The sequence below is a fragment of the Leptonychotes weddellii genome, chromosome 5 (genome assembly GCF_054177405.1).
Source record: "Leptonychotes weddellii isolate Sample4059 chromosome 5, ASM5417740v2, whole genome shotgun sequence".
Taxonomy (NCBI): Eukaryota; Metazoa; Chordata; class Mammalia; order Carnivora; family Phocidae; genus Leptonychotes; species Leptonychotes weddellii.
In genome coordinates, this window is record NC_138373.1 from 5,620,863 (window position 1) to 5,637,262 (window position 16,400).

At 41.3% G+C, this 16,400-nt stretch overlaps 1 protein-coding gene across 1 annotated transcript in view; it reads right to left on the reverse strand.

Moving 5' to 3' along the window:
* Positions 1-7,595: 7,595 nt before the first annotated feature.
* The window catches only part of KPNA7 (karyopherin subunit alpha 7), a 36,942-nt gene continuing 28,137 nt past the window's right edge, over positions 7,596-16,400 (reverse strand). Inside the window, exons 10-13 of the mRNA XM_081819322.1 lie at positions 16,203-16,379; positions 14,324-14,506; positions 11,121-11,267; positions 7,596-8,740 (exon numbers count right to left, since the gene is read on the reverse strand). Coding sequence (XP_081675448.1) covers positions 8,627-8,740; positions 11,121-11,267; positions 14,324-14,506; positions 16,203-16,379 — 621 coding nt within the window. The 3' untranslated portion in view covers positions 7,596-8,626. The remainder of the gene's footprint in view (positions 8,741-11,120; positions 11,268-14,323; positions 14,507-16,202; positions 16,380-16,400) is intronic.

The following is a 16,400-nucleotide window of genomic DNA, read 5'->3' on the forward strand; positions in this document are numbered from 1 at the left end:
AACAATGAATGACTTAGGCAAGCTATGAACTTGCCAGTGCCTGAAATACAGTATTGGGGTAGCACTAGGGTCTTTTTTGACAAAGAGCTATTTCTCTTCTTATTGGGAAGAATTGGACTGCAGGTTCAAAAGAAAGAGTTGCCAACTTGACCCTCAGTCACTCAGCTTAGAACATTCCTGGGGTTTTGAGAGAAGAGTACCTATAGTTAGGAAGCTAGATTTATGGCCGCAGGCAAAGAGAAAGCAAGCCCGTGTCTACAGCATACCTGGTTATTATGGTAGGTATACTCCTTGGAAATCCTTAGAGAAGTCCTATAAAAATCACTTTGAAGCCTCCCACATCTGCACCTGTGTCTTCACCTTCCCAACAGTGATGGTGGAGGGTCCCCCCCATCAAAAAAATCACTTTCAAGCCTCCTTTGGATCCCGATATCTTGATGACCCAGACGTTACCTTCCCTACCTTTCCTTAAGACTAGAGACATGTCACAAACTCTTTAACAATCACCAGAGTTTCCTTTCCTTAAAATACACACAGAACTAAGAACCCAAGGCACATAAGAACCAGGGTAAACCCAGAATAATTAATTCCCTAGCAATCCTCCCATTAGGGATACAACTGGGAGTGGATTTGGCATCAGCAGAGTGAGCTTAAATACTCTATTTGCTGGCTATGTGATCATGGGTGATTCCCTTACATCTCTGAGCTTCAATTTCTTCTTCTATAAAATAGATATAATACCAACATCATGCCACTTTTATAAGAATTACTGGTATGGAAGATGTTATCTGTGAAAACCCTTTGTAAAAGTGTCATTTAAATAATTGTTCTTAATCTAGGGGTGCTTGTATCTAAACCTGCAGCCTTCCAGAGAAGACTTTCCTTTATAAATTTACTCAACTGAATGTGTAGGTAGGAACCAGAACTTTATAAGTAATACAAGTTCCCATAAGTTTTAATAATTGTTAAGTGTTATGATTCTCCCACTCCCCCCTCTGACCCTGCAAAAAAAAAAAAAAAACACTTTAAAAGCTTTCTAAACAATCACATTTCTCAAAAACAAGCAAATCAGAGATATGGAATCTTTTCCCATTTATGATTCACCCAAACCGAGTGAAAGGGTGTTTACTTTAGAGAAGAGAAACTCACACACTGAAACACCTTTTTATTACCGGTAACTCCCAAGTCATTCACCAGACTTTCATTGTGTGGAGTTATGCTTCAGGAATTTAGGACTCAAATTCACATTCGTGCAATACACCATGAGATTACAAAATTCTAATATCTTTGAGGTTTTCTATTTTTAATTATTATTAAAACACTACCAATGACAGAATTGGGACTCCCCCTCTCTTCTAGCCAGAGGTTATCAACTTGGTGAATAGTCTCCCAGAATGTTTTTTCTATACATATATTACCAGATATATAATATTCTCACAAATAATAATATATATACACTGGCATTTCTTCATTTAAGACATTATCTGGCTCCCCATTATGGAAGATAAGGAGTTCCCTCCTCCTGACTCCATTTTGGTACTTGCTTTGTATTTTTGCTTCTTCTATTTGTACTTTAAAATTTTTTTGAGCTAGTGTTTGCTCTTCCATCAGCACATAACTCATGATGCCCTCCACATTAGATGAAGATATCAATACCCTTACCTTCTCTTATAGTTGTCCTCTATACTCCCACCTCCATATTTATCAGCTGAACCCTGACAATGTCAAGGATGACAACATTCACATTCTCTTCTGCAAGCAGAGTTGACTTCCCTGTTTTGTCTGCTGGTTCCATGAGTTGATTGTTGCAGGATCAAAATTAAAATCATACCACATTTTGGTTTGCTTCCTGTTTGGCCATGAGTTTCTTACATAATTTTTTACCTGTTATTTCTAATTGCCTCACTTTCTTCTTATTGATGGAAGAGATTTATGTTTTCTTCATCAAGTCATTAACATAATCTGGCTTCTTAGTCATTCTGTTACTTTGGTCTATTTCATTTCTCTCATTGAAAACATTCTATCTGGAGCTGCCTTTCTGTTCTAATAAGGAGCAAACAGCTTTCCAGCTTCACTGTACAACTGTTATCCTGGGATTGCATTTCAATGGACTTCTGAGTTGATTCCACTATTTCTTGTATATTATGTTTTTCTTTTTGGTGATGATGGGGGGGTGTGGGTAAGATTGTTTCCACCCTTTTTTGATGGTGTACATTCTCAAGTAGCTTACTCAGAATGTACTTGAAAGGTAACCCTCCTGAGTTTATATCTGAAAATACCATTTTACTTTATATGACTATAGAATTCTCAGTTGTAAGTAATTTTCCCTCAGAACTTTCAAGGCTTTGGGGTGCCAGGGTGGCTCAATCAGTTAAGCATTTGCCTTTGGCTCAGGTCATGATCCCAGGGTTCTGGGATCGAGCCCCACATTGGGGTCCCTGCTTAGCAGGGATCCTGCTTCTCCCAGCTCTTGCTCTCTCTCTCAAATAAATAAAATCGTAAAAAAAAAAATAACTTTCCGGGTTTGTCCCATTATAGTCTACCATTCAGTGCCCCCAGAGAGAAATCTGATGTTAATCTCATTCTTTTGTACATAACATTGTTTCTCTCTGGAAATTTTTTGGATCTTCTATTTATTCTTGGTCATCTGAAATTTTACAACATTGAATGTAGATATTCATCTTTTTCTCATTTATTCAGCTTTGCATTCCAAGTGAGTCTTCAACTTAGAGATTCCTTCAACCTAGAGATTCCTTCAATTCTGATAAATTTTCTTTTATGATTTCTTTGATAATATCTTTCCCTGTGTTTTCTCAATTTTTTGCATTTTTTTTTTTTGGAACTCCAGTTATTCAGATGGGGGGCCTCCCAAATTGATCCTCTCTCATTTTTCTCCCAACTTTTTCATCTCTGTTCCTTTCTATAGTCTGAAATCTTTCCTTCTGTTTATCTTCAAACCCTTCCCTTGAATTTTGTCCTGATATTTATTTAATCTCTGAGATGGTTCCTGTTTCATAGCATCTTCTTTTTTAATGCCTGCAGTCCCTATCTTCTCAAATCTGTTGAAAATATAGAGAGTAATTTCCCTAGCTTCTCTGAGTTATGTCTGTTTCTCCTGGGGACAGTTGTTTCATTCACCTTGGCCTTTCTCTTTTATCAGGTTGGTTTTCTTCTTGTGCCTGATCATGCATACTTAAGAATGGGAGCCTAGGTTATTTTTTCTGGACAAATGGTTCAGATTTCTTATATATACACATCTATGTGTTCCCATTAGGATTCTCCCATGAATAGATTAGCTGACTGGGTGCCCTACAGAGTGATAAAAGATTTAACTAGGTGAGTGAGAAAAAATGCATTCTGATTCTTGACCTTTTGTACATGACTTCTTTTTACTCTCTGGAAGTTTGTAAGATCTTTTCTTTTCCCAGAGTTTTGAAATTTTACAATGATGTGCTTTGGCAAAGGTTAATTTTAATCCATTTTTCTGGGCTACTCACTGGAACCTTTAAATTCGGAAATGTCTACTTCTGCTTTGGAAAATACTCGAATTATTTCTCTGATAATTTTTTTTTTCATTCTCTACTTCTGGAATGCCTCTATTCAGATTTTGGATCTCCTAGACTTCCAGATTTATATAACCTCATCTTTTCTATATTTTTATCTTTGTCATCTTGCTCTACTGTATGGGAGATTTCCTCAACTTCATCATCCAACCCTGTTGAATTGTTCATTTCTACTATCATTTTTAATTTCCAAAAGTCCTTTTTGATCTTGGACTTTTAAAAATAGCATCTTATTTTTGCTTCATGGAAGCAATATCTCATCTCTTGAGTATGCTAGTATTGTTTTTTGTTTAATTCTCTTTCCTTTGCTTGGCTTTTCTTTCAAATCCCCTACCAGCACTATTTGTTTTTGTCTCTATTATGTCAGAAGTCTTCCTCAAATGTCTGGTGGTTCTTGATCTATTTATTTAAGTGAGGTACTAAAAAGCTGATCAGAAGTGGGCACCTTGGGGTAATCTAGATGGGTTGTTTCCTTGTGGAACTCACAATGTCAGTGTCTTTAGGTCTTTCCTCTTGGGAAGGTCATATTTCCCACAGAAAGATCTTCTAGGCTCCTGTGTAGAAGATATACACCTGTCTGGTAGCATTCCATTTACCCAGTACGGTGTGGGGTAAGTGGGGGCTCACCATTCCCAAGCAATTTACTTAATCCCCCCTCAGCATGAATCTGCTTTTAACCTTGCCCAGTGTATTCTAGTACAGAGACTTTTTTACCCAATTGAGGAAACAAACTTCCAGTTTACTATCAGGGGAGGGAAGGGTCAGATAATCAGCTTTGTGGAGTAAAAGGATATAATGGCTTTAAAAAAATTTTTTTAATTATTGGAAATTCCTATGTTCACAGGAAAAAAAATCCAGAAAGGTGTAATACCCGCTCCCCATGGTCCCATCACCAGATCCACCAGCCATTATCACAGTGCAGGTTCTACCCTATGTATCTCTCCCTCTTCCACTTCCCTTATCCCATATTACTTTGAAACAAATTTCAAACATCATTCCATCTGAAATCACCCAGTACATACTGCTGAAAGGACTTTTTAATGAACATAACCTTAACATGATTATTCAACCTTAAAAAATTAACTTCTTTAATATCAAACCTCCATTCAATGTTCAAACTTCTAGTTGTCTCATAAATGTCATGTGTTTTATTTATTTTACATTTGTTTGTTACAATCAGGATAGAACTAATAATCCACACATTCTGGCTGGTTAAGTCTCTAAGTTTCCCTCATGTGCAATTTTTTTCACAGAATTATTCAATGAGGAAACAGAATAGTCTTGCAGAGTTTCTTAGGGTTTGGATTTTGCTGATTGCATCTCTGAGGTGTAGTTTAACATTTTTCTCTGTCTTCTGTATTTTCTGTAGGTTGGTAGTTGGATCTAGAGGTTTAATTGCTTCTATTGGTCTATCTTCAAGTTCATTAATTCTTTCCTGTCTGCTCCATTCTGCTGTTGAGCCCATCTAGTATTAATTTCCATTATTATATTTTTTAGTTTTAAAATTTCCATTTGGTTCTTCAACTCTTCTTTTTCTTTGCTGAGACTTCACTGACCCTAGGCTCTCATCTGAATGATGTCTTTTAAAATGTGAACACATGGGCGCCTGGGTGGCTCAGTTGGTTAAGCGACTGCCTTCGGCTCAGGTCATGATCCTGGAGTCCCTGGATCGAGTCCCACATCGGGCTCCCTGCTCCGCAGGGAGTCTGCTTCTCCCTCTGACCCTCTCCCCTCTCATGTGCTCTCTCTCATTCTCTCTCTCTCAAATAAATAAATAAAATCTTAAAAATAAATAAAATAAAATGTGAACACATGGTAGAGTAGCAGAGCAGGGTAGTCAGCCTCCAAGGTGGCTCCCAATGATCCCTGTTTCCTAGTCTTCATATTCTTGTGTAGCCCCTCCCACATTCTATCAGGGTTAGTCTGTGTAACTAATAGCATATGGTGGATATGATAGTATATTAACTTCTGAGATTAGATTATAAAGGACTGTGGCTTCTGTCTTGAGCACTCTTTCTTTCCCATGTACACACTCTTAGATCATTTGCTCTGAGAGAAGCTAGCCCTCCTATGGTCAGGAGATTCAGGTAGTCTATGGAGAGACCCATGTGATGGAGAACTGAAGTCTCCAGCCAACAGCCATGGACAAACTGAAACCTACCACCTACCATGTAAGTGAATTTTGAGGCACATCTTCCCCCAGTTAAGCCTTCAGATGAAAATGCAGTTCTAGCAGAAGCTTGAATGTAATCTCATAAGACTTTGAACCAGACCCACCAGCCAAGCTGTCTCCAGATCCTTGACCCACAAAAAATGTGTGCAATAGGGTTTTTTTTTTTAAGCTGTTAAGTTTTAGGGAAATTTGTTATATAGCAGGTAATACATCAGGGTTTGTACCTGAGTCTCTGCTCTACCACTTACTAAAAGATGCAGGACATATTGAGTAACCTTCTATGCTCCACTTTCTTTCATTGGAGACTGATGACCATTTTTGCCACATTTAACTTTTCAAGGTTATGAGTTGCACATAATATATGAAAACATTATACAACTAGTAATTTACCAAACACAACCTCCCTATTTTGCAGATAAAAACTGAAAGCCCAAAGAAATGAGAATTGACCAAAAAAAAAAAGAAATGAGAATTGACAGATGAAGCATTAAGGAACAGAGAAATTATAGGACTTGTCCAGGCTTCAACTATTTAGAAAAAGAGCCGGGACCAGAACCCACAGCCCACAACTCCACGTCTGGTTATTTTTGCTACTATGCCTAAAATATCATGTGCTATTATCATTAAACATGGTCACTCCATGTTTCAGGAAAACAGAGAGCAGGTAAATTATGGATTGTAGGGTAGACGGGAGAATTGCATTTCTTCCATGGTACATGACAAACTTGGGGTAAATGCAAGAGAGTCAGTTGTTCCAATTCAGCCTTTACATCATAAAGCTGACCTAGGGACAGTTACTCCTTCCTTCTTTCTGTTGCTCTGTCAGTCATCCCAACACACTGCATCCAAGCACATGGGCACCCAGCCAGAAGGTGACCAACACCACCTCTTTGCACCTAAGCCATGGGGGGGAAAGGTGGCATTTTAAAATGTTGAAAAAGATAAAAGAAAAAAAAAGGTATATGTGGACTCAAACTGGAAGGGAAAACACAAACATAAAAACAGTTGTGTTGATGGGAACACCTGGCTGGCTCAGTCTGTAGGACATGTGACTCTTGATCTCAGGGTCATGAGTTCAAACTCCACATTGGGCATTGAGATTACTTAAAAATAATCAATCCAGAATAGTTGTGTTGAAGTGGTAGGATCATTTTTTTTCCATTCTTAGTTTTGTTTTTAATTTTAAAAAACATTTATATAGAATATATAATAACTATTATATATACTATATAGCAATATATACAATTTGTTATATATGTTACTTGTGTTTTTAAAGTTCAAACTTGATACAATGTCTATCTTGACAAAATGGGATTTAATAGATCTTTTGGATTTAAATAACTAGTTAGTTTAGTTTTTCCACCCCATGTGTGTCAGTTAAGATTCTTCAGTTGCAAGCAACAGAAACTAATTCTGGCTACTTAAAAAGAGAATCTGTTGTAAGAGTATGGGAGAGCAGGGGCACCTGGGTGGCTCAGTCAGTTGAGTGACCAGCTTTGGATTTTCATTCGTGTTGTGATCTCAGGGTCATGGGATTGAGCCCTACCTCAGGCTCTGCACTCAGCAGAGTCTGCTTGTCCCTCTGCCTCTGCTCCTCCTGCTGCACTCATGCTCGTGCTCTCTAATAAGTAAGTGGATAAATAAAATATTTAAAAAAATGAGTATGGGGGCGCCTGGGTGGCTCAGTTGGTTAAGCGACCGCCTTCGGCTCAGGTCATGATCCTGGAGTCCCGGGATTGAGTCCCGCATCGGGCTCCCTGCTCAGCGGGGAGTCTGCTTCTCCCTCTGATCCTCCCCCCTCTTGTGCTCTCTCTCTTTCATTCTCTCTCTCAAATAAATAAAATCTTAAAAAAAAATGAGTATGGGGGAGCAGACAGGACCAAAGGGAAGCCTTGGAGAAGCAAAGGCAGGTAACCACTGAGAAGGTCTACTCCACTGAGTGTAAGGTCCTGCTGCTGGAGTAAATGAACACTTGCCAATTATTTGTTTCTTCTGCACTCAGTCCCTGGGTCTAAGATGCAAAGTCCTTGTTGAGTGGGATTCTGCTTGGTCAGGGATGTACCAAGCTAGGATGTCCTGAGCTGATGAATGAAAGAGGGAGTTGAAAAGGATTTCCATGCGGAGAGCAAAACACTGAGGATCCCATCCCACCAACACAGCTCTCAGCAGCGAGCATGGTCACTCCAGAAGTTGATGAGGATGCTTATTGGAATATCTAGTGTCCACTAAATCGCAGATTTGTTCTCACCACTCAATGAGATGTTTGTGAGAACGTGAATGGTCTTCCAGCAGTACTTTAGATGGACTCCCACACAGTTTTCCTCCTCACTTGTCAAGGACCAGCAAAGACCTGCTTTGGGCATGACCTTTTGGTGTGATGCTTTAGAGCCCAGTAGAACTTGATCCACCTCTACACTCAAATAATACAAATCAAGTCCAGTCCTCCTTAAAGTGTATCCCACATCCATCACAACGCTGCCTAGTATCGTGTTCCTAGGTCCTTCCCATCCTACTCTCACTCTCCTTTTAACTATCGTCCACACAGCTTTCCCTGAAGAATGTTCTCTATTAACAGGCATTCCATGACAATGTAAAGGAAAGGGGAAAGAACTGTAAGAATTGCTGGTTAAACCAAGTCTACAAGTCAAAATTTGTCTAGATAGCTATAGACCATTCTACTCTGTTCTCAGGGTCTTCAAGATACTTAAAGGTAACCACTAAACCACACATTCTTAGGAGATGACTTCCACAGGGCTTCAAGACATAAGCAGTTTAACGGCATTTTTGATAGATGGAGGTGAAGGTGTCAAAAATTTTATTAACATTTAGTTTAAAAAGCTTTACACCTGTGCCATGCCAAGACATAGAAGGTTCTTAAAGAAGTTACCCATTAGGGTTTGCTCCTTGGTTTAGGAGTCGTGGGGCCTTGGTATTGCTTTGTTAGGCGGTTTAAGAATTCATGATCTTGGTCCAGGGCTGGTAATACTGTGCCACTTTCTTCTCCCTTCAGGGAAGAAGAGACACTATTATACCTGGAGGCTCTCAGCACATTATTGCTGCACAGCTGACTCCTTAACATCTTCTGTGGATTAGCAATTTGCTCTAAAATCAGCCTCAAGTCTCCCCCAGAGAAGAGGAGCACGGAAATATTTCTCAGGCTGGATCTTAAATGCAGTTTGTGTGTGTGGTAAAACATACATACCATAAAATTTGCCATTTTTAACCATTTGCTCAGAGGCATTATGTTCACATTTCTGTGCAACTACTACCATCCATCTGCAGAACTTTGTCATTTCAAACTGAAGCTCTGTACCTACTAAACATTAGCTCCCTATTTCCTTCTCTCCCCCAGCTCCTGACACTCACCATTCTACTGCATGTCTGAGTTTGACTCTTCTAGGTCCCTGATGTAAGTGAAAGCACACAGTATTTGTGTTCTTATGTCTAGCTTATTTTTAAGTGCAGTTTTGATGCACAGAACAGTGCCCTTACGGTGAGTAAGGACACAGCATATGTAGCTGTTACTTCCAAATCAGAAGTCTTTAGCCTGGAGCCCTTGGATGAGTCCTAGAGATCTGAACCTCCTTTAAGAGATGGGTTTCCTAAATTACAAGGTGTTCGTAGGAGCCTTAACCCAGAAGATGCTGATTGCTGTTCTGGGTCCTCTCTGCTTTGAGAGCATCCTCTTGGTCCCAAACCAGTATTGGCTACCCTCAGGTAGCAAGACACCACCAACCTGGTCATATTTATTGTATGGCTCTGTATTTTGCTGATTCAAGTTTGATGCCTAACGGGGTGTCACTCACTCTATAAACCCCTAGCCTCCTGGCCACTTAAGAACTTTGAGCTCACCTTCTTCCTATGAAAAATATCTAATGCAAATGCCACACAAAACCACAATGAGATACCACTTCACACCCATTAGGATGGCTGTGATCAAAAAAACAGACAAGTATTGGCTAGGATGTTGAAAAATGGGAACCCTCATGCATTGCTGGTGAGAATGTAAAATGGCGCATTCACTATGGATAACAGTATAGTGGTTCCTCAAAAATTAAAAATAGAACTACTGTATGACCCAACAATTCCACTTCTGTATATACACTCAGAAGAACTGAAAGCAGGAATTTGAACAGATATTTGTACTTCCATTTTCATAGCAACATTATTCACAAGAGTCAAAAGAACAGTCCAAGTGAATATCTATGATTAATGGATAAACAAAACATCATCTATCCACACAGTGGAATATTACTCAGCCTAAAATATAAAGGAAATTCTGGCACCTGCTGCAACATGGATGAACCTTGTGGGCATTATGCTGAGTAAAATGAACCAGTCATAAAAGAAAAAATACTGTAGGATTCTACTTATATGAGGTACTTAGAGTAGTCAAATTCACAGAGATGAAAAGTTAAATGGTGGTTGCCAGGGTTGGGGGCGGTGTAGGGAAGAAGGATGGGGAGTTAATGTTTAATGGGGACAGAGCTTCATTTTGCAAAGATGGGAAAGTTCTAGAGAGGATGCTGGTGATGGCTACATAGCAATGTGAAGGTACTTGAGGACCCTGAGCTGTACACTCAAAAGTGGTTAAAACGGTAAACTTTTATGTTACACATTATAATAAAAAATGGTTTAAAGAAGTGTCTAATGCTGTCTGATCACTATTCCCTGCTCCCACAGAGAAGTTAAAAGCCCTGTGTACAGTTTATCCCAAACCCCATCTTCTGGGAAGAGACAAAATGTGTTAAGTACCAAAATGTTGGGGCGCCTGGGTGGCTCAGTCATTAAGCATCTGCCTTCGGCTCAGGTCATGATCCCAGGGTCCTGGGATCGAGCCCTGCATCGGGCTCCCTGCTCCGCGGGAAGCCTGCTTCTCCCTCTCCCGCTCCCCCTGCTTGTGTTCCCTCTCTCGCTGTGTCTCTCTGTCAAATAAATAAATAAAATCTTTAAAAAAAAAAAAAAATACCAAAATGTTTTTCAAAAGCTGGGCCTGCCTTAGTTGTTTTTCTCGGTAAAAAAAAAAAAAGAAAAAGAAAAAAGAAAAAAACAATCACTTCAGCATCATATCCTGTCCATCCATCCATCCATCTGTCCATCCCCATCAAAAGAAGTGGGGGGGGGGACAAAAAAACAAAACAAAACAAAAAAATTCTAAACCAGAGGTAGCAGGACAAGCTTTTATGGGACTAGAATGGTCTCCAGGAGCCAGGAAGCTGCCACTCAAAGGCGGCCCAGTCAGCATGGATGGGGGAGAAACTCAGAGCTAAGTCATAGAGAGAAGCCCAGCTCACAGGAGAAGCATGGGCACCTGCCCAATGATCACCTGCTAAGGTAGCACACCAGGAGGTGTGGGCACTCCTTTCCACTCTGAAGTCACTTACCTCAGAAAAATGGTTCTCGATAATGTTCAAAGCAGTCAGGGCAACCTGAGGGTTCTCATGAAGTTGCAAAGCCTCAATTTTATCAATGCCACCCATTTCCTCTATCAGAAGACACAGGTTTTCCTTCTCTGAAAGCTTCTCTGCTGCCTGTGGGCATAAAGGAAAAGCAAGACTCTGGGCAAAAGCCCTTCGGAGGTAGAGCTTCACCACCGTGGAGTCAGACCAAAGGCTCCTGTTCCAGAATGGCAGCCACAGTTCTTCCCTCATTAAGACTGTAGGATCAGGGACACCTGGGTGGCTCAGTCAGTTAAAGGTCCAACTCTGGATTTTAGCTCAGGTCATGATCTCAGGGTTGTGAGATCGAGCCCGTGTTGGGCTCCATGCTGGGCATGGAGCCTGCTTGAGATTCTTTCTCTCCCTCTCCCCACCCCCTCTTCTCGCTCTCCTCTTAAAAAAAAAAAAAAAAAGATTTCAGGATCTTCCTCCCCTTTTAGATATTTATAGTACATATATTTAGGTTTATATCAACTGCACAAAATACAATTTTTGCCAAGTATGCTGCCCTTCATAAATACATTGCTATTACTGTTTAATAGTTATCTCCCTTATAATTAATGGAAATTGTTTAAAATACAGTTTGAAAGAATGTTCAAGTAATGCTATTTAAATGCAGGTGTTCTGGCCCTGCCCTCACTGGAAAAGCCTTAAGAGGTAAGACTAAGGGGACCCTTAGTAACACCACGGCAAATAACCAGGTCCCTGGAAACAAGTAACATGAGTGGATTTAATCCAATGCGGATCGTTGGATTTATCATCAAGGGCTATTCCTTCACTCAAACCTTTGTACATATACCGTGGCAAGGCCTACAAAACTAGAGATCAAGATAGGATTTAGAAAAGGCCTTTTTGTAACTCACGTTCTTAGGGCAGACAGGTAAATAATTTAAGAAAGCAGAATATAGATGATCGGTGGTTTAAGTTATAGAAGATGTGCATAAAAGACTTGGAAACTAGCACATGTTCTTGATAAACAATGCTGTGCCAGGGTCAACCATAGGATAATCATGGCATTCTCAAAACAAGGAGGGGCAAGGACAAAGATGTGAAGGAATACATGTTGCATATTAGGAGAAGAGGGAGTAATTCAGCTAAACAGTCTATCTGGGGGAAGTGAAGAGAAATAAAGAAAAGGCTTTGGTGTCAACTCCTGAAGGGCTCTGCTCTCTATTTCGTGAGCAGTAATAAGAAAACCTCCTGTGGTTCAAATTAAGCATGATTTAGGCCACACTGTCTACCTGATCAGAGTGTGCACTGTGTGTCTAAACCCTGACACACTCTAGTCCTATCCGCAAGTCCAAAATGAGTTTTTTGGCTTTGAGCAAAGAAACCGAGGTGGGACCAATGTGCTAGGTTAGCCTCAGAAAGAACACTGGGGAGTGTGGGAGGACCAAGGGCAGTCAGAGCTCTGGAGAAGGATTCTGGATGTCAACACCACAGCAAACGGCTCCAAAGTCACTTCAAAGAACTTCAGCTACACTCTGCTGCCCATTTGAGGCTCTCTCCTGCCTCGTCCTCCTAACCTGCTATTCCAGTGCTTCTCTCTGGTCTATCAGATGTGGTTTTCCCAGACTCCCCCCAAGGAAAAAAAAATCCCAAATGTTTAGTTCAAATGAAACAGATGAAGTTAAATTTCTAATGCCCACAAGTGTACTTTCACAAAAGTGTTATGTCATTTTATGCAACTTTGTCTACGGGTGGCCAAGTCTCTATTCTTCATCTGTGTGATTTGCTCAATCTTAGTGTCTAATTGGGTGCTCTTTCAGATCTGTTCCTGACTAAGGTCAGTTCTTTCCAAGACAGTTACATGAAAAGGATGCTTAAAGTGAGCTTTTAAAAGGAGTCCCCTGGTGTTACTTTGAAACTTTTCAAACAGCTTAGTTGCATATAAAAGGACCTGAACCAAATGAATATAGCCAGCCTTCAAGATGGCCTCAGATGATCCCTACCTCCTGGTATTCAACACCCTTGTATAGTTTCCTCCCATTTTGAGTGGGGTTGATCTGTGTAACCAATTGAATGTTGTTGAAATGACTTCCAAGGCTAGATTATAAAAGCCATCGGGGCTCCCATCTTGCTTTCCTAGATCACTTGTTCCAGAGGAAGCCAGTCGCCATGATGTGAAGACACACATATGGTCCTATGAAGAGGTCCATGTAGTGAGAATAACTTTCCAGGCATGTGAGTGAGCCTTCTTGGAAGCTGATCCTCCAACCTCCATCAAGCCTTCAGATGAGACCAGCCCCAGTTGACACCTCGAACCTCCTAAGAAACCCTGAGCCAGAACCATCCAGCTAAGCTGCCCCCAGATTCCTAACCCCAGAAACTAGGTGACATAATAAATGTTTGTTCTAGACCACTAGGCAGTAACCAATTATGCAGCAATACAGAACTGACACAAATGGTTTATGAACACTGGCTTTCTTCCAGAAATAAGGCTTTCTAGATCTCTAATTCAAGTCTCTGGAGTCAGTTTCAAGATCTATTCCTGCTGCTGCTCTTTCGAGTGTATCCTATGTTTTAGCCTTCTAGAAGAGCCAGCCATGTGGTTCATGGACTCTTTCCCCTGCTTTGACCTTTGATTGGTTTCTCCATCTCACTCAGAGTAAGCTGAAGTTCTCCCACACCTCATGTGATCTGGATGCTCTGAGCCTGACTACCACCTTCTATCCATTTGCCCCCACTCATCCTGAGTGCTCTTCCCCAGATATCCACAAGACTCATTCACTTCACTCCTCTCAGGGCTTTGCATAAATGTTCTTCCTGAGACAAGTTTCTCCTGATGACTACATACAAGGGATCACCATGCTCTCCCCACTCTGAGCCATCAGTGACGGTCCTTTTAGCAGATAAGCTCTCAGCTGTTGTGTCTGTTTCCCTCTCCATTAATACATAAGTTCAATCAGAGCAAGGACGTTGTTCTGTTGTATCCTGAGCATCTGAAACAATGCTGGGCACACAGTCACTCATTTGAAAAATGAAGAGGGACCTTCTTTGAAAGTCCTCTTGTTTTTGTTACCCATAGGATACCAGGAGGAGGGGTGAAGGAGTGGAAAGAGAATCCACATGTGAGTTTTAAGAACCAAATTAAATGCCTCAAATTTGGAGACTGCTATTTAAAAACCAACCTGCTTAGAACAGCTCACCTGGAGGATAAAAGAGATAACATCAAGGATGATGATAACAATTTTGGTGTCTTGGATGGTAAGCAGATTCACCAGTGGCTCCAGGACACCAGAGTGGACAAGCTGGATCAACTGGTCTATGGTGCCTCCAGTTGTGAAGTTAGCCACGGTCCAAACGGCCTCTTTCTGGACTTTAAATTCTCCCTGCAGAAAGAGAACATTTACATTCTTTATAGATCCTGAGGAACTTAAATACAGTGATGCTTAGTTCAATTTCTTTTTTTTTTTTTAAGATTTTATTTATTTATTAATTTGACAGAGAGAGACACAGTGAGAGAAGGAACACAAGCAGGGGGAGGGGAAGAGGGAGAAGTAGGCTTCCCACTGAGTAGGGAGCCCGATGTGGGACTCGATCCCAGGACCCTGGGATCATGACCTGAGCCGAAGGCAGACGCTTAACGACTGAGCCACCCAGGTGCCCCTTAGTTCAATTTCTAGGTAGGCTAGGGACAGCCAGGATGGTCTGTGCAATTTACATGGAACACCTTGGCATCCTGCCTCTAGTTCTTGAGCAGAAGACAGCATCTTTGAGAAGCCCAGACGTAGGCAGACAGACTTCTGTGGGGCCTTAGAGGGAGGTTTTAAGTTTGAAGTAGACTCATTTCCTTAGGTCAGGTTATGGGAAAAATAGGCATTATGCTTGGAATTTTAGGTTATAGTGACCTAGGTCAACATTTCTGGTCTTTCTGTCACAGGAAAACTATGGACAAGAAGCTCCCCAGCTACAAAGCTGAGCACACAGAAGTGATCTCAGGGACTGAGCCAGCCCGGAGGTGACGGAGGAAGGCCACTGAAACCTCACTCAATGTATCCCTTGCATTTATAAGAAACACTTCGCCCAGAGATATGGGAGTCATTTATTGTAGATCCTTCTTTCCCCGGGCAGAAGGAATTATTCCCATTTTATGGCTGGGGAAGAACTGTGACCTCAACTTAAAAACAAACAAAAACATACCGATAACCAAAACAACATATGGCTCCAAGCCAGTTGTAGTTCAAAAGGCAGCTTGAAATAAGATTACTCCTTGACTCATGACTGGATGTTCTGCTTAGAATATGTACAGACTCATGGACGCACACAGGATAGGAAGTATCTGATGGATTGGGTTGAACCTTGATTTGGGTGGCACACCTGGGAACCCACCATCTAACCTGAGGGCAGGCACCCCACCAGCAGCCTCTTTTTCCCATCCTACTCCACTTGCCTCCCCGCCCCCAGGAAGACTGCCCCACTCCTGGCTTGTGTCACATGTAAATGATTTAAACAGAGCTCATCCATTCAAAGGTGACAAAAAGAAATGCCGACAGATAGTAGTTGTCCCAGGCAAGGGAAGTGGGAATCAGGAGGAAGAAGGAAGCTTTATTGTATTTCCACTTTTACATCTGGATTTTCAGTGTATATTACTACTCTAATTGATGTGATTTTTACACTGAAAAGGCCACTTTCTTCAGTGTATAATATCACCATAACCTGATACGTTTTTCCTCCTAAAACAAAACAAACCCCTCCCCCTTTTAGTACGTAGAGTGGATGGCACATTCTTTTAACACTAAAGATAAGGCAGTATTTACCAGCTCAATATTTTTGCTGAATATTGGAGCTGTGGGGGATCACCTTTTCACTGAACAATGCCTGTTAAGTCTCCCAAATCTTTAATGGTTTGTCCCAAACGGGATGCCTCTTCCTGTTTCCAGGGCGAGTGAGGAAACCACGGTTTCACAGCTCTGTTGTGATCTCAATTAATTTGCTTCTTAGCCTGTCTCTGAATTACTGAAGGAGTTCAACACAGGGCCAATCGGAAAATAGCCTCTTGTCACGGACACGGAGCGCACCACTTACGTTTTTCAGCAGAGCCACCAAAGGAGGCAGCATGCCGCAAGCTATCAGCCGCTGGATGTGTTGGCGAGGCCCTGCAGCCACGTTGCTCAAGGCCCAAGCTGCTTCCTTCTGGATGGAGGACTTGGGGTGCATCAGGAGCTGGGGCAACACGTGCAGCATGCCCGCGTCGATGGCCACCTGGGTCTGGTGATCCGTTCC